The sequence below is a fragment of the Gossypium raimondii genome, chromosome 10 (genome assembly GCF_025698545.1).
Source record: "Gossypium raimondii isolate GPD5lz chromosome 10, ASM2569854v1, whole genome shotgun sequence".
Lineage (NCBI taxonomy): Eukaryota > Viridiplantae > Streptophyta > Magnoliopsida > Malvales > Malvaceae > Gossypium > Gossypium raimondii.
The window spans coordinates 40199797-40224492 of NC_068574.1; the positions used below are offsets into that span (position 1 = coordinate 40199797).

General features: G+C 30.6%; 1 protein-coding gene across 1 annotated transcript; it reads right to left on the bottom strand.

The window, feature by feature from the left end:
* Positions 1–18347: 18347 nt before the first annotated feature.
* Positions 18348–19549, bottom strand: LOC105775030 (uncharacterized). The gene is made up of 2 exons (XM_012597576.2): positions 19363–19549; positions 18348–18660 (listed from the first exon to the last, which is right to left on the bottom strand). Exons 1-2 carry the CDS (start codon positions 19498–19500, stop codon positions 18427–18429), a joined length of 372 nt encoding a protein of 123 aa, XP_012453030.1. The 5' UTR covers positions 19501–19549; the 3' UTR covers positions 18348–18426.
* Between the last annotated feature and the right edge of the window lie 5147 nt (positions 19550–24696).

Sequence of the window (24696 nt, forward strand, 5' to 3'; positions counted from 1 at the left end):
AATTTTTTCCATATTTTAAATAAATAAAATATGCATATAAAAATTATAAATTAAAAAAAGAATATGAAAATAATTTAAAACTCTTTAAAATTAAAGAAAATAAAAATAAAAATTATTTTAAAATATTCAAAATTCAAAATTCAATGTTATCTGAATTGAATTGGACCAACCAGTTAGACCGATTGGGCTAGGAACTAGTTGGGGTATCTACTCAATGAGAGGTAAAAAATCAATTGACTCATGAACTGGTACGGATTGATTGAACCAAGATAAAAAAAAAACAAAACTAGTTGAATTGATAGTTGAGTTGATTTTGAATTGTTCTAACCAATTAGTTCCCATAACGATTAGTCCGACTAGTTCAAAGCAAATAAATTATGAAAAAAAATTAAAAAAAGAAACATTACAAAAATCAGTTGATTTTTTTATCCAGGTTCAATAAGTCTATATCGGTTCACAGGTCAACCAGTTTTTTTATTGTAACACCTTGAAATTTCTTATTGGACATGTGGTGCTATGTCGATGTTGAATAAGTGAATTCATAAGAAAATTTGGAGAACAAGTAAAATAATATTATAATGGGAATAAATTTTATTTTGGATATTGGAATTAATGAAAAGAATTTTAGAAGTGAAAAGGGTGATTTAAGGACTAAATCACAAAATTCGAAAAAATTGAGGACTAAAGTGAAAATTTAACCAGAAAGAGACATGTGAGCTATTAGTGACTAAATGGGATAAGAATAAGTTGGATTATATGTAAGTGTGAAAAAATCACTTTTGGGACCAAATTGGGAAGAATTGATAGTACATGGACTAAATTGTAAATTTTTCAATTTTATTGAGAGAAAGAAAATGTAATTTTCATCACCTATGGATTTGTTTTAAATATTATAAGTGAATTATGAGATTTGGGGTCGATAATTGACAATCACTAAGAATAAATCGTGCTTTGAGATAAAATGGGGCAAAATGATAATTTTACCATAAAAGGGTAATTTGGTCATTTCACAAGTATATTATGATCAAAATATTATTTGAAAAATATATTTGATACATGGAAGTTATTTCTATGGAAATCGGTTGGGGTGAAGCCATAAATTTTTTTTAGGGGGACCGAATGAAATTTTAATTTTTAATAGTCTATATCTTTATAATTTTTAAAGGATTAAATCGAATTTTTATAATTTTAGGGAGGGCAAAGTTGACACATGCACGGATGGGGTGAAATTTATTATATTCCAATCACCAAAGATGTCAATTTTTAGGCTTCGAAAATTAGCAAACTTGTGACAACTTTTTGGATGGGATCTTGGGATTTATGGGTTGAGATATCTCATGGAATTTGAAGATCTATCTCTTAGCTTTGGAATACATTTTGAATCACTCGATTTTGAGTTCGGGATCCCAAGTTATGACTGTTTCAGTGAAGATTGCGCAAGCAGAATTTCTGAATGGGATGATAACGGAAATTACGAATTTTAGGCTTTTAATTCGAGTTTAAATCATACTGGGTTCTGGTTTTAGGCTTAATTTTTATTCTATATGACCCCAATATTGTATTTATCACTCTTATTATTTTATTCTAAATTGTTTATAATTATTAAGTATTTTAAGTTATTTAGGAGTTTTATGTTAACAAAAAAGTTTAGTTTAAAACTACTTCTTGTTTAGATTAAATTAGAGTTCTAGTATACTTAAGGTTTTTATTTAGATTTATTTAGCTAGCATATTTATAGGCCTTTGCATTGAACACAATTGATTCAATTCATTATTATTCAACTTCTCTTTTAAGTTTATAAATTCTCTTTGAGTTTTCTTTTTTTTTTTTAAAGAATTTCTCTTGAGTTTCATTTAGAAGAGTTTTAACAATATTTTTAAATTGTGGGGATCATCTTCAAATTTTTTCTTGCCAAGTTTTCTTTCTTGGAGGGGAAACTAGAGCCACTTGAAGGGGGTTGTGGATTCTTCGTGCTTCCAAGGCTTCTTAGGACTTCTACATACCACGTTCTATCTTTCCATTTATCTTCTTTATTTTCTTCCTTATTGTTCTAATCGTAGATTTATTATTCTATTTTAATTATCTTAGCTATTTATTTTAATTGTTTTATCTAACTTGGATTTGATTGCGTTTCAGGTTGTGTTAAAAATTTAAGTTTCTTTTCGAACGTCTAGAGCCCTAAGTCAAATGCGCGACTTTGACAAACTTTACGATCTGCTTCCACATTCATCCGTCTCACTCTTTATCAAAAGTGCAATTTTACCTTTATTAATTTAAAATTTTTAAAAAAAATTAAAAGTCCTAAATAGCAATTTTCCATTTTATAGGGGGTCAGGCCCCTTACCAACCCCCTAGATTCGCCTCTAGAAATTGGGCTTCAATTAGTGAACTTGGCCTTGAAATTTTTGTATGTGGGCTTGGAAGCCCATTTGCATGATTTTAAAGAAAAAAATAGAGAAAAATAAACCTCCATCAACTCGTACATTCTAAGCTCACCCATGGAGGTTCTCTCCATTCTTTTTTGCAATTGTTTGCAAGTTTTTCTTTCAATCCCTTCAAAAATCTCAACACCCATCTTGAGATTTTGCTAAAATCTTTTAAAAGACTATTCCATAAGATTGAATCTTCTTATAAATCATCATCTTTAGCAAGGGTTTTCTTTCTAGTTTAGAGAAAGTTAAATCTTAAAAGAAAAAGCTTACACCACATTGTGGATGAACTACTGGTCGTCATAGATGAACTGCTAGTAATAAAAATAGTAGATGAACCATAAGAGTTTTTGATAAAAAGTTTGCAAACAAGCTGCTAGTATGGTGTGAATAAACCACTCATCGGTGCATATAAAAGCTACTAGTACATTGTGGATAAACTAGTCATTGGTGCAGATAAAAGCTACTAGTATGTTGTGGATAAACCACTCATCGGTCGAAATAAATCACTCATTGGTGTAGATAACCTGCTCACACTTCCTTTGATCATATTGTCGCACCCCATGCAATGTAATATGACATGCTTATAACATATCAATTCAGTAGCAAGGGACAGGCTTATAACATATCAATACTGATAAGAAATGAGGCGGATGAATGCGAAAGAGAATCGTAAAGTTTGTTCAAGTGGCGGATGTATCCTAATCTCTAGATGAACGTAAGCGGAAACGAGAAACAACAAAACCAAATTAGTTGGCACAAAAAAGAATCAAACAAAATTAAAACAAAAGAAAGATGAACTGGCTGGTAAAGGGTCCAATAGAGAGCGAATTAGGGTTTCTTGGATGGAAAGAAATCATCCTAGGACCTTAAGAAAACACCCCAACCAGATTTGGAAAACAAAACGCAAAACGAATTTGTTAGAAGTGATTTTAAAGATAAAAGCAAACTGTTTTGTGCAAGAATGTTTGGAACAATAAGAAAATATTAAAACTCCTAATTTTGATGTGTTTCTTGATGGAACAAGATAGGAGAACGTCTCTCTTGAAGAAATTTTAACCTAGAAAGAAAATCAATAAAATCAGTAAACCAAAACAACAAGAACTAAATTAAAATAAACAAGAAATGATAAATTAATGCTAGAAAAGAGAAGATGGCATCATAAGAAGCCTTGGAACTATTAAGAATCAACAACTCCTTTCAATGGCTCTGATTCCCCCTCCAAGAAGGAGATCTTGGCAAGAAAAAGCTTGAAAATGATTCCCACAACCTAAAAGATTGTTAAAACAACTTCTAAAAGAAAATCAAGAGCTATTCTTGAAGAAAAACTCAAAGAGAATTATTATTAACTTAAAAAAAAAACAAAAATCAATTGTTCATCTATAAAGGCGGACGTCCATGCTAGTTATAAGCCCTTAAAATAAGTTTTCCAAACCTTAATGGAATAACTGACATGACAACTCATCAAATAAAAAAAATAAAAAAAATTCTAAGTGTGGACTTTTAATGAGAATTCAGTCAAAGGAATTAAATGGTCTCCTTGGCTGAATTCTTACATGATAATCTACCTATTAAAATAAAATTGAACCTATAGTTTAAATATTTTACAATTTGGGTCACTTTGATAATTTGGCCTGATATTCAATTAAATTACTTTCCAAACTTGAGGATGGGATTGTAGACATCTTATTGTGTCATTTTTTCAAGAACTTTGTCTTGTGATCTGTTTGCTCTCAAAATTGGCTCGTTCAAGCTTGTACATGAAATCCAATGTGCCTTGGCTGCAAGATTTAGTTTATTAGACCAAGATTTCCAAGATTTGGAATCTTGATTTTCTTGATTATTAAAATAGTCTAAAATAGCAAAATTGAACCAAGATTCAGTTTCTTAATTTTCTTGAAAATAAAAAAGTGAATCTTGGTTTTCTTTTTCAATCGTGTGCGCATCTAAGGCCTTGGTAATGAAGTATTGGATGGTCCTGTTCAATCTTGCTCAGATTTGCTTGGCCTTCGACCTCATTATTGGGCCTTGAGGAAATTTGAGCCCATCACGTTCATGAGCCTGATTTTGGGCCTTGCGACTCGTATCAAATACGGTAGCAATAGACATGCTTATATCACATATCAATACGGTAGCAAAAGACATGCTTATCATGTATTCAATTTAACAGTATCAAAAGACATGCTGAACATGCAATCAGTAATACAAATACAATAGACATGTATTTTACACATATCATGCATATAACAATAGTAATTGAGTCACTCAGATCATGGATTCGAATATACATATTATCAAGTATTCAATTGGGTGAAATAAAACTTTAAAAATAGTTTGAGGACTATACAGAGACTAAATAGAACAATTCACAAAATTTTGGGCAAAACTGTAAAACAAAGGTTACACGGCCATGTGGCTAGGCCGTGGAAGACACTAAAGGTCGTATAGAAGTGTTACATGGTCATGTGGCCAAACCGTATAACAAATTGTGGCTGTGTGGTAAACATTAAAATTACCCTACAAGATAGGCACGGTCGTGTGGCAAGTCGTGTGGATGGTTCTTCATCGTGTAAAAATTGAAGTACCCTAATGTAATAGTAGCACAGGGTCGTGTAGTCTACACGCTCATGTGGAAGACCGTGTTGCCTTAAACCTACACACGGTTTGCCTCGATTCACTTGGTAAAGAACACACACCTTTCACCGAGGGTCCAATTAGCATTCCTTACGCTTGCTTTTGGTCTGATTCACCTAAATTCGGTCCTTCAAACTACATTTACACGCGAATTAATGGTTGGTTTCAAGATTTGACAAGATAATCAAACGATTTGGCAAGAACTGTAAATGATTGATTAATCAAATGAAATACTAGCGTTGGATAGTAATATTACGGAAATACAAGATCTATTAATTGGAAATGAGGTGTACTTACCGTCTTTTGGCAAAGATTGGGATGCTATTGATGGCAATTACAAAATTGATAGAAAAATGATTAAACGATGAATTATTTAATTTGGGAAAAATAATCAATAACAATTAGGATGAAAATATGGTGTAAAGAAAAGAGAAAGAAAATAAAAAGAGAATAAATAGAAAGATGGAGAGCAAATTCTATTAGGATTTGAAACGGGACAATATGAAAATCTAATTAGGAAAATAAGAAAAAGGATGGTGGAATTCTAATTCTATTGGGATTTTGAGGTGGGGAAAGATATGAATTCTAAGTAGGAAATAATTGGTTATTTGTGTGTCTAGGGAAACAAATAAATTGTGTTCATAATAGGGAAACAAATGAGGAAAAAATTGATTTGCATAATGAACTCATAGCCATAAGTGGAACTCACATGTGGATAAGCTAGAAAGTTAAGATAAAAAAGGCTATAGACTTAGATTGGACAATATTGGTAATCTTGAACATGAATTCTCCATGCAGATTTTTAAAGAACTAATAACCGATGAGTTGAGGTTCATAATTTGGTAATTGAACTTGAATTTTCTAAAAATAGCTAAGTATGATGAAAATGGAATTTGAATAATGTATGCTAAAGGGCTCAACATGTATATTATTAGGATGGGATAAGTAGGCTTATCATTGAATACTTACTGAGCTTTTTAAGCTCACACGTTAGTGGTTTAAATTGTGTAGGTAATGGGTTCGGTAAGAAGATTAAGGACCGAGCTTGGGAGCTTCGCATCATATTACGATTGAGGTTGTAATATATTTATATTAGTGTTATGTATAAGGATTCTGGCATGTACATACAGGGTTTAACTTGAATATGGTATGTGAAAATTTTGACTTGAAATTCAAATCGTTTTAATGTAATTATTTAAGCTTTTTTCATTATTTGAATCAAATGTATTTATGCTTTTTATTTAGATTTTAAATGAGTTTTGAAAATGATTTTAATGTTTTGGAACATATGGAGATATTATGGACATGTTTATGGATGATTTTAAGTGTTTTTGGGCTGATTTTAAGCTTCAGAAGCCTAGGGTTCAGCTCACTTGCCAAGGGTATTGCACCCCAATTTGGCAGAATGCCAAAGTGTATAGTAAAGAGTCCTGGGTACCGATACCTAGACTCTAGGTACTAATACATAGGCCCTTGGATAGGGCCACTACATTGTTTTAGCCGTTTTGAGCCCTTTGAGGCTCGTAATTGACCTTGGGCACCTCCGATCACTCGAAAAACATTTCTAAATGATTTCAAGTTTATTTTAAAATCTTCAAAAATGATTTTATATTATTTTTTACTATTTATTCAAATTATTTGAAAATTTAACTCTTGATAGAACTTCTATTTTTCTTAACATGAATATCATTTTTTTAAGCCAACGAGCTTCAACAACTATTTTATGATTTGGGTGTGCCCTCATAAGTATGAAATGACCAATAATTATTCCAAATCATATTTGATTCTTTCTTAAATTGTGAAAATTATTTTGGAAAATGAAATTTGGATTTCAAAATTTTAGCTTTGAAATTTATGATTTATGAATTCATTATTTTCAAATTTTTTGTTTGAGAATACAAATATTTGAAATTCTAGATATTGAATTATTTTGACTTGATTGTTTAGATGATTCAAATTTGAGTTTGGATTTTAACTAATTCTAAGTTTTAAAAACTTTTTTAATTAAATTATTTAGGAGAATTTTGAACATAGTTGTTTGAACCAGATCAAACTGATCGGCTGGACCGAGAATTAATCAAGGTACTGGTCTAGGATTCTCAGCTCGAAGGAAGGCATTAGACTGATTGGCCTAGGAACTAGCACGAGCCAATTGAATCAAACAAAAAATCAGCTGATTGGACGACTGAACCAATTGAACTAGAATTTCTTCATTTTTTACTTTTTACTTTTTATTTAATGTAACAAGGCAGACTGGTCAAACCAATTGTACCATTCGAACCACTTGTACAGTTGGACTAACAAACCAATACCTTAACCGTTTCAATCCTCATTCGATTATGAAAACCTTGAACTTGAATGAAAATTGTTTTTTCTATTTTATTATAAACAATTTAGTATGAAATTAATTGCTTCTATATATTCTTTCAAGGAATTTTTTAAAAAATTACACATTGCCCAATAGAGTGTAACTTTCCCATTTTATATTTTTCATAAATTTTTGGTTAAAATATTAAAAAGAACTCTTTATTTCAATCTTTGAGTTAAACGAATCGAGTTATTCGACTCAACTCAAATTTTTTTTGAATTTCGAGGTCGAATTGAGTTTAATTTTCGAATAATTCGAATAGTTCAAATAAACCAAATACCAAACTATAATATTTTACATTTTTACCCCAAACCCCAAACCTTTTTACTTTCCCCCAATACTTTTAATCTCTCACATTTTCCCCCAAACTTTTACCCCCTCCCATCCCACCCCCACTACTCCAAACCCATTCCCCACCCCAAATTTTTTAATATTTCCCCTTTTACTTTCCTCCCAAAATTTTACTCCCTAACCCTCAAAATTTTTATTTTCCCCTAAATATTTACTTTTCACCATTTACCCCAAATAAAAAATCATCCAAAAATCCCGAACCTAAATAGTAATAATTTTATTTACATCTACTATTTATATCATTAAAATAAATTTCAAATTTTGTACCATTTATATTATTGAATTGTTTAATCATATTGAATCTTTATAAATTTCGTTAAAATTGAATTATTGATGATGCCATAACTTTTATTAAAAAATCATATTTTTATATTTAATATATTTTTAATTTCAAAATATGTAGTAACAAAATCAGAAGATAATTGAAGCAACTAAGCAAGCAAAGAAGTTAACTCGTATATAAAAGATTAATAAATAAATTCTGAGGAGATGAAAGTTAATAATAAATTTGATTACGGTGGGTGACAATTTACAAAGACCCAAAAGCATTTTTTTTAATTTAACTCGAACTAATATATTCAATTCGATTTGAATTCCATCTCACTCAACTCGATTCAAGAAAATTTCAAATTGAGTTAGGATGATAAAATAGGATTAGTCAACTCGATTAACTCAAAATTTTTTCATTCGATTCGATTCGATCGAACGCTCACCCCTATTTTACACTTTAATTAAATCATATAATTTTATTTGTATTTAAATAAGTTGACTTACTTAGGTGTAAATTAAAATTCATGGGTGTATAAATTAAATATCAAGGGTTTATAAATTAAAATTATGGAAATTATGGTATAAAATAGAATTTTAAATATTTTTATTGTATTAAATTTAATGCATGAAACTTCATTATTGCTTTCAAAACCAAACTAGATCGACTAGTCAGGCCGGTTGGATTGGAAACTGATTGAGGTACTAGTTCGGAATAATGGGCCAGATTGGCTGACCTTTGAAACAGTTGGACCAATCGAATCGATTGAACTGGTGTTTTCAATATTTTTTTTTAATATTTATTCAATCAAATTGGTTGGATCAGTCAAACCAGTTGAACCGAAAATTAGTGGCCTGACCGGTTTGCCCACCGATCTAGTCTAAAAACCTTGAGTTTCGTTGATGATATATTATAAGTAAAATTAATTACTTATTGCTTGGATTTTGAAGGAAATATGAAAGAAGAGAGAATAAACAGGTTCCCGTGTTTTTTAATCAATTTGAAAATTTCAAGTTCTAAAATGGATTTTAGAATTGAAAATTTAACTCTTATGAAATTGGACTTGGATTTGCCCAAATTCAAATCTAATTTTTTTATTTGTTATCCAAAAAGAGAATTTAGATTTTCAAATTCAAATCCAAATCCAAAGTTTTGTTTTACCCAAATCATGATTTCCAAACATACCATCAAGGAATTTTATAAAGTAGTAAAATAGTTTTTATTAAAAGAAAAGTTTTTATTTAAACATGAAGTGTTTCGTTAGCACTTCCTACTTGTACCGTATGTCGAGACAGATAAGAGGTGTTACATTTACTTTTCACTGGACTAATTCCCTAGCCTATTCTTGATCCAACCAGTCTGGTCCTGTTTAAATAACATTGAATTTTGAATTTTTTTATATTTTAAAAAATTTCTTTTTATTTTTTTTAAATTTAAAGAGTTATTATTTTTTTCATTAATTTTTTAATTTTTTAAAATTTTTATATTTTTTGTTTAAAATATGAAAAAATAATTTTAAAATTTTTAAAGAAAATTTACATACTTTTAAAGAGTATGAACCAAATTGACAAACGACAAAAATAAATGTTGAGGGCTAAAAGAGTTTAAAAATTATGAAAATCGATTGACCCACGAATCAGTACGAACTAGTTGAATTGAGTTAAAAAAAACTAGTTGAACTAGTGGTTGAACCAATTTATTTATTTTTACTAATTTTTTTTTTTGCTTTAAACCAATCGAGCCAGCCCTTTTGAGAACTAAGTGATCGAACCAATTCGAAATTGGTTCAACTATCAGTTCAATCAGTTTTTAGTTCGGTCCAACTAGTCAATGTTGGCTTGCGAGTCAATCGATATTTTATCTATCCTTGAACTTATACCATCTGGTTTCAGTCCAACAGGTCGGTCCGATTTGGTTTATATAACATTGAATTTTGAAATTTTTATATATTTTGAAATCATTTTATATTTTGATCTTTTTGGAATTTTAAAGAGTTTTTTTTTCATAATTTTAATTTTTTAAAGTATTTTTTATATTTTAAAATGATAAATTTTAAATTTTAGATTGTTATTTTAAGTATGAAAAGAATTATTTTTAAAATCTTTTATGTACTTTAAATGGCAATGATTAAACTGACAAAAACTATAAATGCTAATAGTTAAAAAGTTAATTTTCCTTTAATATCAGTAACTTTAACAATAAAATTAGATGAACGGATGGAAATTTTTAAATAAAAGAATATAGAAATTTAATGTCTCAAAATTAAAATATAAAAATTAAAATTAAAATTTCAAAAATAAAAAATTTAATGATTTAAACCTTGATTTATTTATTTATAATAATGTATTTAAACTTTAAATTTTATCATCTTGTATTTGCTTCTGATTTATTTATGTTAGAATTAAGTGACCGAATCCTTATTTAAATAAAATATAGTGGTAAAATAAAATAAAAGTAAAATCCTATAGAACTACACTTTTTTATTTTATTTTAGAATAAGGTTTTTAAACTTTATTAAACTCCATCTATTTGATATTGATTAAAATAAGGTATTTCAATCTTACTACACTTCTATTAGAATATGATTTTACAAGCCTATAAATAGATATAATCTACTCCTCTTGTAATTATTCAAATTCGACATAGTGAATTTTCTTCTTCTTTACCCGTGGTTTTTTTCCCAAAAGGGTTTTCACGTAAAAATCTGTGTGTTCTTTATTTTTATTTCTATTTTCTTTGCGATATATTGTCATTGCCGACATTCTATTTTTACAAATTGGTATCCGAGCTTCCGGGTTGTTCATCTTAATCACGATAATGACGTCTTTGAAGTATAAAATTCTACTGTTGGATAGCAACACCAGATTCGCGTTGTGGCAGATAAAGATATAGACAGTTCTTGCATAGATGGACTTAGAGGAAGCCCTGCTTGGGGTAGATAAGATGCCTTCGACATTGACAAAGGAAGAGAAGAAGCACAATGATCGAAAGGCGTTAACACATTTACATTTATCTAATGAAATTTTGCAGGATGTGATGAAGAGGAAGACCGCCGCTGGATTATGGAAGAGGCATGAACAAATATGTATTTTAAAAAATCTAACCAGTAAACTGCATATGAAGCAACGTCTTTATGCTCATTGTTTGGAGGAAGGTGCGTCTGTGCACGAACACTTAATAGTGTTTAAAGAAATTCTCTCAAACTTGGAGGCCATGGAGGTTCAATATGATAAGGAAGATCTAGGGTTGATTCTACTTTGTTCGTTGCCCTTGTCTTATTCAACCTTTAGAGGCACGATTTTATATAGTCGCGAGTCTCTCATAGTTGATGAGGTTTATGATTCTTTGACCTCGTATGATAAGATGAAGCATCTTGTGGTTAAAATCGACTCTGAAGGAGAGGGTCTCATTATTCGTGGGAGACAAAATCAGAATGTTGATGATGATTGTGGAAGGACACAAGAACGGAATCCTCGCGGTAAATCTAAAGGTAGATCGGAGTCTTCAAAAAAAGATAAAACTTGTAAATTTTGCAAGAAAAAAGGGCACATTAAATCTGAGTGTTATAAGCTACAAAACAAGATCAAAAGGGAGGCTGTGAATCAAAAGGGAAAACAACCAGAAAATTCCAATGAAGCTGATGTTATAGAAAACTGCAGCAATTGTGAACTTCTAGTTGCTTCTGTCAACAATTCTAAAGTGAGAGAGGAATGGATCCTTGATTCGGGCTGCACCTTCCACATGAGTCCCAATCGGGATTGGTTTACAACTTACGAAATAGTGTTTGAAGGTGTTGTTTTGGTAGGAAATAATGCTTCATGTAAAATTGCAGGTGTTGGAACGATTAAAGTTAAAATGTTTGATGGAGTTGTCAGAACACTTGGTGACGTGTGACATGTTCCAGAATTGAAGAGAAATTTAATTTTGTTGAGTATTCTTGATTCAAAAGGGTACAGATACACAGCTGAAAGTGGGGTTTTGAAGATTTCCAAAGGTTCCCTCATCGTGATAAAAGGGCAGAGAAAGACTGCCATGTTATATGTTCTGCAGGGTTCTACTGCTACTGATGATGCAACTGTCGCTTCCTTTTCCTTGTCAGATGATGATATTACTAAAATTTGGCATATGCTCCTAGGGCATATGAGTGAGAATGACATGGCAGAATTGAGCAAAAGAGGACTTCTTGATGGGCAAGGAATTTGCAAACTGAAGTTCTGTGAGCACTACGTTTTTGGGAAGCAAAAGAGAGTTCGATTCACCAGAGGAATCCATAACACGAAGGGAACACTGGAGTATATTCATTCTGATCTGTGAGGGCCATCTAGAGTACCTTCGAGAGGTGGAGCTAATTACATGCTAACTTTTATTGATGATTTTTCTAAAAAACTTTAGGCGTTCTTCCTGAAGCAAAAAAGTGATTTGTTTTTCACATTTAAGTCTTGGAAAACTATGATTGAAAAATAGATGGGAAAACAAATAAAGTACCTCCTCACAAACAATGGCTTAGAGTTCTATTCTAATGAGTTTAATAAATTGTGCAAGTCAGAAGGGATCGTGAGACACTTGATAGTTCGTCATACTCCACAGCAAAACGGAGTTGTGGAACGAATGAATAGAACAATCATGGAGAAGGTTCGATGTATGTTGTCAAATGCCAACTTTCCAAAGTCATTTTGGGCTGAAGCAGCCTCTACTGCATGTTTTTTGATCAGTCGATCTCTATCCGTTGCCATTGAGAAAAAGACTCCACAAGAGGTATGGTCTGGTAATCTTGCTGATTATTCTAATTTAAAGATCTTTGGGTGTCCTGCGTATGCTCATGTTGATAATGGAAAATTGAAACCGAAATCCATTAAATGTGTTTTTCTTGGTTATAAAGCTGGTGTAAAAGGGTATAAGTTATGGTATCCTAAAAATAGAAAAGTTGCGATTAGCAGAGATGTTGTTTTTGATGAAACTGCTATGCTACTTAACTTATCTCTTAAAGGCTCTTCCAATAAAGAAAATCAAAAGTAGATGGAACATCAGATTAATCCAGAATCTCCAACAGAGTCGACTCCTTAAGCCAGTACAAAAATTCAGAAAAGAGTTATTTCTTCACCACAATACTCTATCGCCAAAAATAGAACTAGAAGATAAATTAAACCTCCAAAGAAGTATACCGAGGCTGATCTAGTTGCTTATGTTTTAAATGTGGCTGAAGATATATGTAACACCCCAAACCCAGTCTAAACGTTATTACCGAATCTAGCGATGTCACATTGTAACACCCCTTACCCGTATTCGACGCCGGAATAGGGTACGAGGCATTACTAGAAGACATACATTTGCATACGTATTAAACCGAGTTACAAAATTTTATCCGAAGTAAAACTTTTAAATTATTAACGTTCTTTTAAAATTCTTTACAACATATCCTCGAAGTTTATATTCATAACAAACAGGGCCTACGAGACCCGATATTTACACATATAATTCAAAGCTTCATTTCCATTTCATTCAATTCACAATTTCTCATGTTCACAATTCAAATCAATTTCTCAATCCAATATATATATATTTCATTCATCTAAGAATATAATTCAAGTTACACGAACTTACCAGGCTAAATTGCAAAAATACCAAAATTCAAAGACATTTTGGTAAGTTTCTATGTTCCTCAATTTCCACTCAATTTTGATATAAATTAATATTTCATTCAATTTATTAATTTAAATAATAATAAAATCATTTCATGCAATTTGGTCACTTTTGACATTTTACAAATTTACCCTTAAAATATTACTTTTATTCAATTTAGTCCTGAACCTAAAACATGCAAATTAGTCATTTTAATGAAAACTCATGCTAATTGAATAATCATATATTTTCTCCTCCTCCTCTCCATTCCACATCCTTAATGTATATAACATGCTTATATGTAACATTATCTATAATTTCACTATTTATTTATTTGTTCATTCAAAGTTGTCCACTTGAGTCATTGTTACAAAATTATTTATATCTTGAGGTAAAGAACTCCGAATTAAGATACAAAAATTTTATATAAAACTAGACTCACATATCTTCTTACCATAAAATTTTCAGAATTTTGGTTTAGCCAATAAGTACAGTTTATTCTTTAAATTCATCCCTATTCTATTGTCCTAAAGCTTTGACCCTTCTTCACTAAAAATTAATTATCTCCTCGTACAAGATTTGGATAATGTTCCGTCTATTTATATTGAAGATATGCTCATTAAATATTTTAAACATATAAATTTAAGACCCTAATCATTTTTCTTCAATTTTTGATGATTTTTCAAAGTCAGAACAAGGGAACCCAAAATCATTCGACCTTATCTCACAAAATTTATTATAACTCATTATTTACAATTTCATTGCTTACACCGTTTCTTCCATGAGAAACTAGACTCAATATGATTTAATTTTATATTTTTTTCATCCTATAATTCAATTTTCACGATTTATGGTGATTTTTCAAAGTTAGACTATTGCTGCTATCCAAAACTGTTTTAGTGCAAAATGTTGATTACTAGGTGTATAACTCCCTTATTTCCTTTCTCTATAATATTTCCCATCACTTTCACTTATTTTTCTTCACTAATAAATCAAGAACATAAGACCTTATATAAGAAAACTCTACTATAACATTATTTCCATGCTTTTTCAATAATATCAAACTTAAAAATATATTGAAATCTTTATGTTCTTACCTTGTGTTATTGATTTCAATCTTTAACTTGATTTTCTCTCTCCTCCAGCTTATATTTCTTGAATCTAACTTAATATTCTAGCTCCCTGTTGTCTCCTTATTATTTTTCTCTCGTGGAAGCTATGAAAATTCTTTTGATTTCTAAGTGAAAATGGTAAATTTTTGGTGGAAGGACCAAATTGTAAGGAAAGCAAAACTTTCTTTCTTTTCCTCTCTTCTCACGTTGGTTGCATGGAAGAAGATGAAGATTTTTCATCTTTCTTTCCATATATATACTAAATAGAATAATAATAATAAAATAATAAAATATCATTTAAAAATAAAAATAAAAATAAAAATAAAAATAAAATATTAATAAACTAATAATTAATTAATTAATTAATCTAAAATATCACCAACATTATCATTGCCTTCTAGATTTCTCTCTTCTAATTGACCATTTTTCCCTTCATAATCTTTAAAAATTAGATCATTGAGTCATCATTTAATTTGGTAAAATTGTGATTTAGTCCCTCAAAATTCTTCACCTTTTCAATTTGGTCCTAATTCATCCATTTTCCTTAGTTTCTAGATTATTCCACCCTTAAAATTTTACACTATTGGTCCTTCAAATTTTTTGTATTTACACTTTAACCCCTCAAATTTCGAGTATTTACTCTTGGGCAACAAAACTTTTCTCACTTTTGCGATTTAATCATTTCTTGAATTAATATGTCATAATATAATTCCCAATGTTGCCATAACTCAAAATTTCCCTTTTTGTCACTTTATTTCCTTATTTTACTATCAAGGATACCTACTTTCTTACTGTAGTAATTTTCGGGGTATTACAGTAGTAATTTTCAGGATATTACAATATAGATGAAAACCAAGAGACATCTAATTATTCTAAGGCGGTTAGTTGTGAAGACTCAGAAAAGTGGATGTTTGCTATGAAAGAGGAGATGAAATCACTCCACAAAAATAAAACATGGGATCTTGTGAAACTTCCTAAAGGTAAAAAGGTTGTCCATTATAAATGGGTGTTTAAAAAGAAAGAGGGGACTCTAGGAGTTGAAGAACCCATATATAAATCAAGGCTTGTTGAAAAGGGTTACAGTCAAATTCTAGGAGTGGATTTCACAGATGTGTTCTCCCAGTTGTGAAGCATAGTTCGATTCGAGCTTTGCTTGGTATGGTGGCCATGCATGATTTGGAGCTTGAGTAGGTAGATGTAGAAACTGTATTTTTGCATGGAGAATTTGAGGAGGATATTTACATGCAACAACCAGAGGGTTTTACAGTCTCAGAAAAAGAGGACTTTGTTTGCTTGCTGAAAAAGTCCCTTTACAGTTTGAAACAGTCACCAAGACAGTGGTACAAGAGATTTGATTCCTTTATGACTTCTTATTGTTTCAAAAGTAGTTTTGACAGTTGTGTTTACTTTAAGAAAAACAGTGGTGGTTCTTTTGTATATCTACTCCTTTATGTTGATGACATGTTGATAGTAGCAAAAGATAAAGGAGAGATAAGAAAAGCCAAATCCCAACTAAGTGAAGAATTTGAGATGAAAGATTTGAGACCAGCAAAGAAGATACTTGGTATGAAGATTCTCAGACATAGAAAAGCAAGTAAATTGTAACTAAGTCAGAAGGGGTACATTGAGAAAGTTCTTTACAGGTTCAATATGCAGAGTGCTAAGCCTGTTAGTACTCCTTTAGCAACCCATTTCAAACTTTCATCGGCTTTGTCCCCACAATCAGATGATGAGATTGAGTACATGTCACATGTTCCATACTCTAGTGCAGTGGGATCTCTCATGTATGGTATGGTTTGTTCACGTCTAGATTTATCATATGCAGTCAGTGTAGTTAGCAGATACATGGCGAATACTGAGAAAGAACATTGGAAAATAGTTCAGTGGATTTTAAGATAATTACGAGGTACTACTGATGTTTGCTTACAGTTTGGAAGAACTAGAGATGGAGTCATTGGGTATGTTGGTGCTGATTTTGCTGGAGACCTTGATAGAAGAAAATCTCTTACAGGTTATGTCTTTACAATTGGAGGTTGTGCAATCAGTTGGAAAACCATTTTGCAAACTACAGTTGCTTTGTCTACCACTGAAGCTGAGTACATGGCGATTACTAAGGCTTGTAAAGAAGCTATTTGGTTAAAGTGACTCTTTAGTGAACTCGATGAAGACCTTCAAATCAATACAGTATTTTGTGACAGTTAGAGTGACATATTCCTTGCAAAAGATCAAATGTTTCATGAGAGAACAAAACACATTGATGTTCGGTATCATTTTGTTCGTGATATTATTGCTCATGGTGATATTGTTGTGAGCAAAATTAGTACTCATGAAAATCCTGCAGATATAATGACTAAGTCGCTTCCTATAACCAAGTTTGAGCATTGCTTAGACTTGATTGGTGTTCATTGTTGAAGTTAAACCCTTAAGGGGTTTTATGGAAGAGGTGGAGAACTTGTTCGTTGAGAGTTCGCGATGAAGAACTTGTTCATTAAGAATTCGTGTCAAGGTGGAGATTGTTAGAATTAAGTGACCCGAATCCTTATTTAAATAACATACAGTGGTAAAATAAAATAAAAGTAAAATTCCTATAGAACTACATTTCTTTTATTTTATTTTAGAATAAGGTTTTTTAAACCATATTAAACTCCATCTATTTGATAGTGATTAAAATAAGGTGTTTCAATCTTACTACACTTCTATTAGAATATAGTTTTACAAGCCTATAAATAGACATAATCAACTCTTCTTGTAATTATTCGAATTCGACATAGTGAATTTTCTTCTCCTCTGCCCGTGGTTTTTTTCCCAAAAGGGTTTCCACGTAAAAATCTGTGGGTTCTTTATTTTTATTTCTCTTTTCTTTGTGATATATTGTCATTACAGACATTCTATTTTTACAATTTAGTATTTTTAATTAACTTGCTTGAGAAATTTTTCGGGTTATATATTTAAAATTATTAGTCTAGCTAAGAATCCATATAATGAACTGAAGATTCTCCACTGATTTTAACCAATTATATATTATAAATTTAGTTGGAAATTAATTTTTATTATTAATGAAATAAATGAGAAGAAAAATTTTGAAAACCCCAGCGTTAGTGGGGGTATTTAATTCTAGTGACGACTTATCTAAACAGAATGGAAGTTGCACAATAGTTGTACTATTCTAAAGTCGAAAACGAAAAGCATATCTTATAACCTTGGATAAAATTATTATGGAATTCCTTGTATTAATAATTGAATTATATTTTATTTTTATATTAAAAATTTAATAAATTAATTTCTATACATTAGATCAAAAATAAATTGATCTTTTGTTAATTTTTTTATCTATACATACTGTTAAAATTGGTCCCTATATGTTTGTATAAGGTGCACATAGCGTATCATATATTACTATTTGATTATTCTATCAGTCATGTTAATTTTAATAATAAAATGAATAAACTTTTAAAAGGAAAAATAAAATGAATAAACTTTTAAAAGGAAAAATTTAATTTACTCTTGATCTAAGTAATAAAGACTAATTTACTCACTTTTTGAATAAAAGAAATAGAGAAATCTAATACCTAAAATAGAGTCTCTTTGTATATTTACCCATCAAATTGTGGTTTCATACAAAGTTGCAGGCAAAGCAAAGGCAACTCATAAAACCTTGGGTGGTGGTGGTGGATATTTGATGGCATTCTTAACAAGTTTTCTTGAAGCAGCATCACCAAGATCAATGCCACAAATATCAGACAATCTAATGAGGTACAAAAGTACATCAGAAAGTTCTTCCCCAAGATGTTCTTTTTCTGATTCCTCCCAATTTGGCAACCCTTTGTCCACTTCTCCTCTCCATTGGAATATCTCTGATAGCTCCCCTACTTCTCCAACCTACAATCCATAATTGAAAAAAAAAATCATTATTCGGACTGAGGTGAGTGTTGGGCTCAGTTGCTTTGTTTTTTTCTGTCGTATACCTTGTTTTTTTTTATATTAAATTTTTAACTTCAGGTTTTATTCTTATTTTTTAAGAGCTTGGCTTAGAATCTTACTAAAGTTAAAATGATAAAATATTTTTGTTGTGGACCTTAGACGGTTCCGATAAATTTTATGAACCCCTTCAGACTCTCCTTAAAATCAGAAAACAAAAATTCGAAACTAAAACCGAACGCAGACATCCTAAAATAATACCAACAATTCGAGATCCAAGGCAACTACTCAAAAGATGAACTTCAAATACTTCTCTCAATAGAAAAGTCAAACTCAACATACTTTTTGTGTCATACTTTAGAGAAAAAATAAATAGTTTTGGGTTTCAAGAGCAAAAAGAGACTTTTACATGAGCATGTTGCTTTGACATTCTAAATCAAACATGCTGAGGAAAAGGAAAAGAAAAAACTCTAAACCAAACATGTTTCCGGTGTCTCCAATAATGAAATGGCATCCACCTTGTTGTCTTTGAGTAAAGTACTTTAACAGCAGATAATGGCCTAAAGCATAGCCATATCTATGTCCATGGATATTGAAGTGGGTTTGATATTGTTTTATAGATGAAATGTATTAATTAAATAGGAGTGATAATGAAGTGATTACCATAGCAAGAAGTAGATTCCTAGGACTGTGGTATTTCTCCCAATCTCTGACCCTGGCAAATTCCTCAAGCTTCTTTGAGAGATCCTTGAGACTAATGTCAACCACTCTCTCTTGTGCATTCTCTTTCTCTTCTCCCATGCTTTGCTTTCCCTTGTTTCTTTTTTTTTTTTTTTTTGGCTTCTTATGGTTTAAGATGGGTGATTTATAGCTTTGAAGGAGGAAGTTTCGGTACAATTGTGTTCTCAAGTACTATTTTGTGCATAACTAATTTGCATTTTTAAATTGAAAAGCAAAAATGCTTTATTCATGGTTTAAACATGAGATTCGTTGCTGCCCCACGATACACAAAATGGCCAACTTCACACTACCTGAAATTATAGTTAGAATATTCCCTTTTAATCATTTCTTAGAAACATTTCTATTTTATTTTGTGAATGAAAAAGAAAAATATTGGAAAAATGGAAATTGAAAGCAAGGCTTTCCTTTCTCACAATCTCTTCTGTTCATTGGGTTTAAAGATATGTAAAAGAAAAGTAGATGCTATATTCTGATGCATCAATGAACGTTTATAGCCAAAACCCTTGGGCAAATGACATCAAGTCTCAATAAACTCTACTATAAACCAAAGTTTGTATATATATATTCAAATTTGGAGAAGGGGTTGATTTCACAGGGTTTGAACTCTAAATTTAGATGCGAACGTACAAATTCCTTTTTTACCGCACCGACAGGTTGTCGGCAATGTTTATCTGAATTGGTTTTATCCATCAAATGCGAGTAAAAATACGTATTAACCATTTTAGGCTTGTCATTACAATCAGGAATCATCCCGATGAATTCGAGGTTATCACTTTAAATCATTCTACATTCTTCAAATCTGGGCCATCCATTACGTTGCCTACAACCCTAATGATGTGGAATCCTTTCAAGACTGAAACCAAGCCCTTTTGTTCTCCCATCTCCAGCTCTATACTAATGAGTTTTGAGTTTAGCCTCCACTTCAAGCATCAATTTGGGTATTCCTTAACCAAGAAGTTGTAATCTTCGGTTTCGATAAAGTTGTGAAGCCATTTAATGGTGTTGTTTTGGAAGACTATTTGTCAATTGAAGTGGTGGATTTGCCTACTATAAATGATTTTAAATTCGAGAGGTATTGAGTGATATTAGTTGGGTTTGATAGGATTTTTAATTTTTTTTGAATTATATATAATAATTCAATTCCATTCTCATTTTTTATTTTGAGTTTCTGGTTTTGAAATTTTAAATTTATTTTGATAAAATAAAATTGATTTGATAAAGCTCAATATCTTTATCATAAATATTTTTAAACAATGAACAAAAATAATCAATAATTTTATATAGCATCTTTTTGGAAAATATGTTTTATATAGAACTTTAACTTATTTTCATTAAATTAAATATAAAATATTTATTTTATATCATAAAATTAAGTATAAATCAAATAAAATATACCTCGATCCGATTTTAAGTGATCATGAGTTTCTTAACTAATATTTCATAAATCATTTAAATGCATCGGTTCGAGTTTTTTTTTTTTTTCCTTGCTCAATCCTAGGTATTCCAAAGGAAATTAGATCTGGCGAGGAGGTAACAGTGATAGTGACAATGATGAAGTAGAGGAGAAAAAACATTAATGTTTATGTTTTTTTTTTTTGAGTTTATTATAATTATTATAATTTTTTTTTGAATGGTAGAAATGCCAACATGGCTTTACAAACAGACAAGAACTAGGAGTAGCACAAGTGTCTAATAGAGGTAGAGCGTAAATTTTGTATGAAAATTAAATTAATATAATATGTAAATTTGAGAGTTAAATCTATTATTATGTTATATTTAAAATTATATGTTTTTATTACTTAATAAATAGAAATTTATTAAAATTTAAAAAAAAAGATTGAATAGTTGAGTAATAAAAAACAAATTTATTAATAATTAAGTAATTAGCATGTAATCTTTCAAAAATAAATTACGTATAAATGGAAAAATAAAAAAAATTTATATAAATTCCCTTGAGATAAGAAAGGACGGCCCCATGATTTATGTGGTGAAATGGGTGAGGAATTTACATCAAACATAATTCGGGAATCTTATGCCTTTCTGTTTATGGTTTAACCTTCTTCTTGGGTTACAACCCTTTTCGTGATAATGGCATCTGAACTGAAGCTGAATTTATTGTTTTTATTTTTTGGCAACTTGTTAGTATTTACTACTTTCAATCAAAGCAGAGATTCTGATCAATTAAGATAGCTTGGAATTTTAGCATTCCTTCCCGACCATCTTCTATTATTCAGACTTCTACTTTCTTATTAGATTTTTTAAGAGCTTTCGGTAAGATTCAAAGCTCTCAATTGTATGTTCATTTCATTACCAAATATTTCCTCTTAATATTGTTTTAATTATTAAAACTATTAAATCTTTTATTACGAGTGTTGATAAAAATGTTTAAAGGTTAAATTATCTGTCGAAACCATTTTTATTTTTGGAAAAAAATAAAAATTAGTTGTCGACTTAAAAAAATAAAAAATTGGGAGTCGCCACCAATCTTTTATTAAGGTGTGATTAGATCACCTAAAACGACTTTGGTCTACGTGTTTCAAAAAAAGGGTTCGGGAGTCAGTTACGTACGAGGAAGGATTAGCACCCTCGTAACGCCCAAAAATTGGTACCTAGTTTATTAATTAGTGTTTTAATGTCGAGAGTTGAAAAATATGATCTTTAGTGAAAATTTTTTAAAAAAATGCATTAATTATTAAGACTATTCTCATTTCAGAAAAAGAAAATATCACACCCAATGTGTTAGGGCACGATGCTTTGCTTCTCCAAAAATGAGTTTGTCCAAAATACTTAAAATTTAAGAGAATATTCATTTGTTCAGAATTTATAATGAAATCGCGGCCCAATACGTTAGGGCACAATTTCTCAAAATTCTAAGCATCGAATATTTCCTTTATTGTTTTTTTAAAAAAAAGTCTTTATCTTGAGAATTCAACCCGTCACATCCAATATGTTAGGACACCACATGTTGAATCCCCAATGACAAGCTTGATTTTGTTTGATTAAAGAGCAATTCTCGATTGTTAGATTTTACAAAGAAAATCGGAACCCAATACATGAGGGCTCAATTTCCTTGAAAATCCTAAATACGAGTATTATCTTTATTTTGAAAATTTTCTATTTTTAAAAATCGAGTAAAAAGATGATGTAATATTAAATTGAATGTATGTATGCATGTCACAATAACAAATACGACAATAAATACATCAATGGTGTAATAACATGAATAGTAAACAAACTAAATTAATACAAAAGTAAAAATAACTATCGACATATAAAATATCAAATGAATGAGCAAAATAAATAAAAAATATATGAATGTAAACATTAATAAATAGCGAGCAAAGAAAACAAAATAAATAAAAATAGAAAGTATGTAATATATACATTGAAATCATGAAGAATAGAGGTGTACATATGAATTTACATGTAAAACCTTGGATTATAAAATTTATATAAAATATAACATGTATTAAAAAATAAGCATATACATATAAAATATGTGTTAAAAAATATGAATAGATATTTAGGCATTCTTAGAAATAAAATAAAAAATAGATATATACGTATTTATAGATATAAAAGAATATTTATTTTAAAAACTAAATATATAAGTGTACGTAAAAATATATATAAAAATGTTAAATAATTAAAATATTAAAATAAATATACGTATATATATGAATATGAAGAAAACATTCATTTAAAAAATAAATATGTACATAAAAACAACAAATATACATATATATATAAAAAATAATTACATTAAAAAAATAATTACATTATGGAAATCAATTAATTTAAAAAAAATTAAATTGAACTGAATATGAAAAATTTGGGGTAAATCCGCGAATAAATAAAGCCCAAAGGACTAAATTGAACACACGAATTACACAGAGGGGCTGGAAGAGAAAATTTTCCTTCTCTTCTAAAATTCCGTAGTTCAAATAGGGCTAAATTGAAATTAAAAAAAGTTAAAGGGCGAATTAAAAAATAAAAAAAACTTAATTATAAAATATTTAAAAGGCGGAGGGGCTAAAAGCGTAGTTTGCCCCTCCGTATAAAACACGCAGATCCTAAGGTTGGGTCGGGTTAGATTCAGGTCAACCCAGGCCTTAAACGGCGCCGTTTTGAAAGGGCTATTTAAGCCAAAATTTAGCTTAAATTTTCATTTCATTCAGTTTAAAAAAAAAATAGAAAATCAAAAAACTTTCCAAAAACTCTCTCCCCTCTCAGTCGTTCGGTCTCCAGTCTGGCCATCGGCCGGTCATCGGCCACCGCGCCGGCCGCCGATCTCTGGCGCCAGCACCGCCGTCTGCGATGGCCGAAAAAGGGAAAATTCCCAACTTGGCTTTCTCGACCCCTCTAAGCCCGAATCTGGGTTTAAAATCTTCAAACAGTAAGAGAAAAAGCCTCAAAAGCCCAGGAAACCTTTCAGTTTCTGACCCTCTTTCCTCGGAGACAACTTCCTTGGCTGTTCACGGCGATTTGGGCTCAAAACATAGGTTATTTCTCTCTTTTCTCTTATTTATTTTATTCGTATCTATATAAATGATAAAAAAATAAATATAACAGTAGAAAATAAATAAAAACTGCAAGTAACAACCTTTGATCGATTTTTGTTCTCTGTATTGCTAAAGTAATAGCTTTTTTATTTAATTTCTAAATCGGGATCCTTATTACAGTGTTCGATGGCATTTTTTATAGCCGAATGAAATAAATCTAAAGAAGAAACAAATATGTTTCTTTATTTGATTTGAAAATCTTTGATTCACTTTCCATATTTGCTGTTTGTTGCTTGCTGTGCAAGTGAAGGTCGGGGCTGCGGCACGAACGTGACGATCCTGGTTGCGGCGCAAGGCTCACCCTAGAAACCCTAGGGTTTCTGCCACTGTTTTTGGGCCACTACACTTGGGCCATTGTTATTGTATTTTGGGTTTGGGTTTTGGGCCTATTTAATTGTAAATGGACTGTTTCTTTTGGGGCTATTTTTGTACCTGGGGTAAAAATTGGGTATTACAGCTGCCCCTCTATGCTCGTCATCGTGTAACAGGGACAGAGCAAAGACTTTAAAAAATGCCTGATTTTTCCCGGTCGTGCTGGATCTTGGTACCCTTCCTCTTTAAGTAACCTCATTCCCTCCTACTACATCTTCAAAGGTATAAGAATTCGTGCTTCAATCTACTCCACTACAACTTCAGGGAGATAAGACTTGTAGCTTCAGCTTGATCTGCTGCAACTTGAAAATGATATTGATGC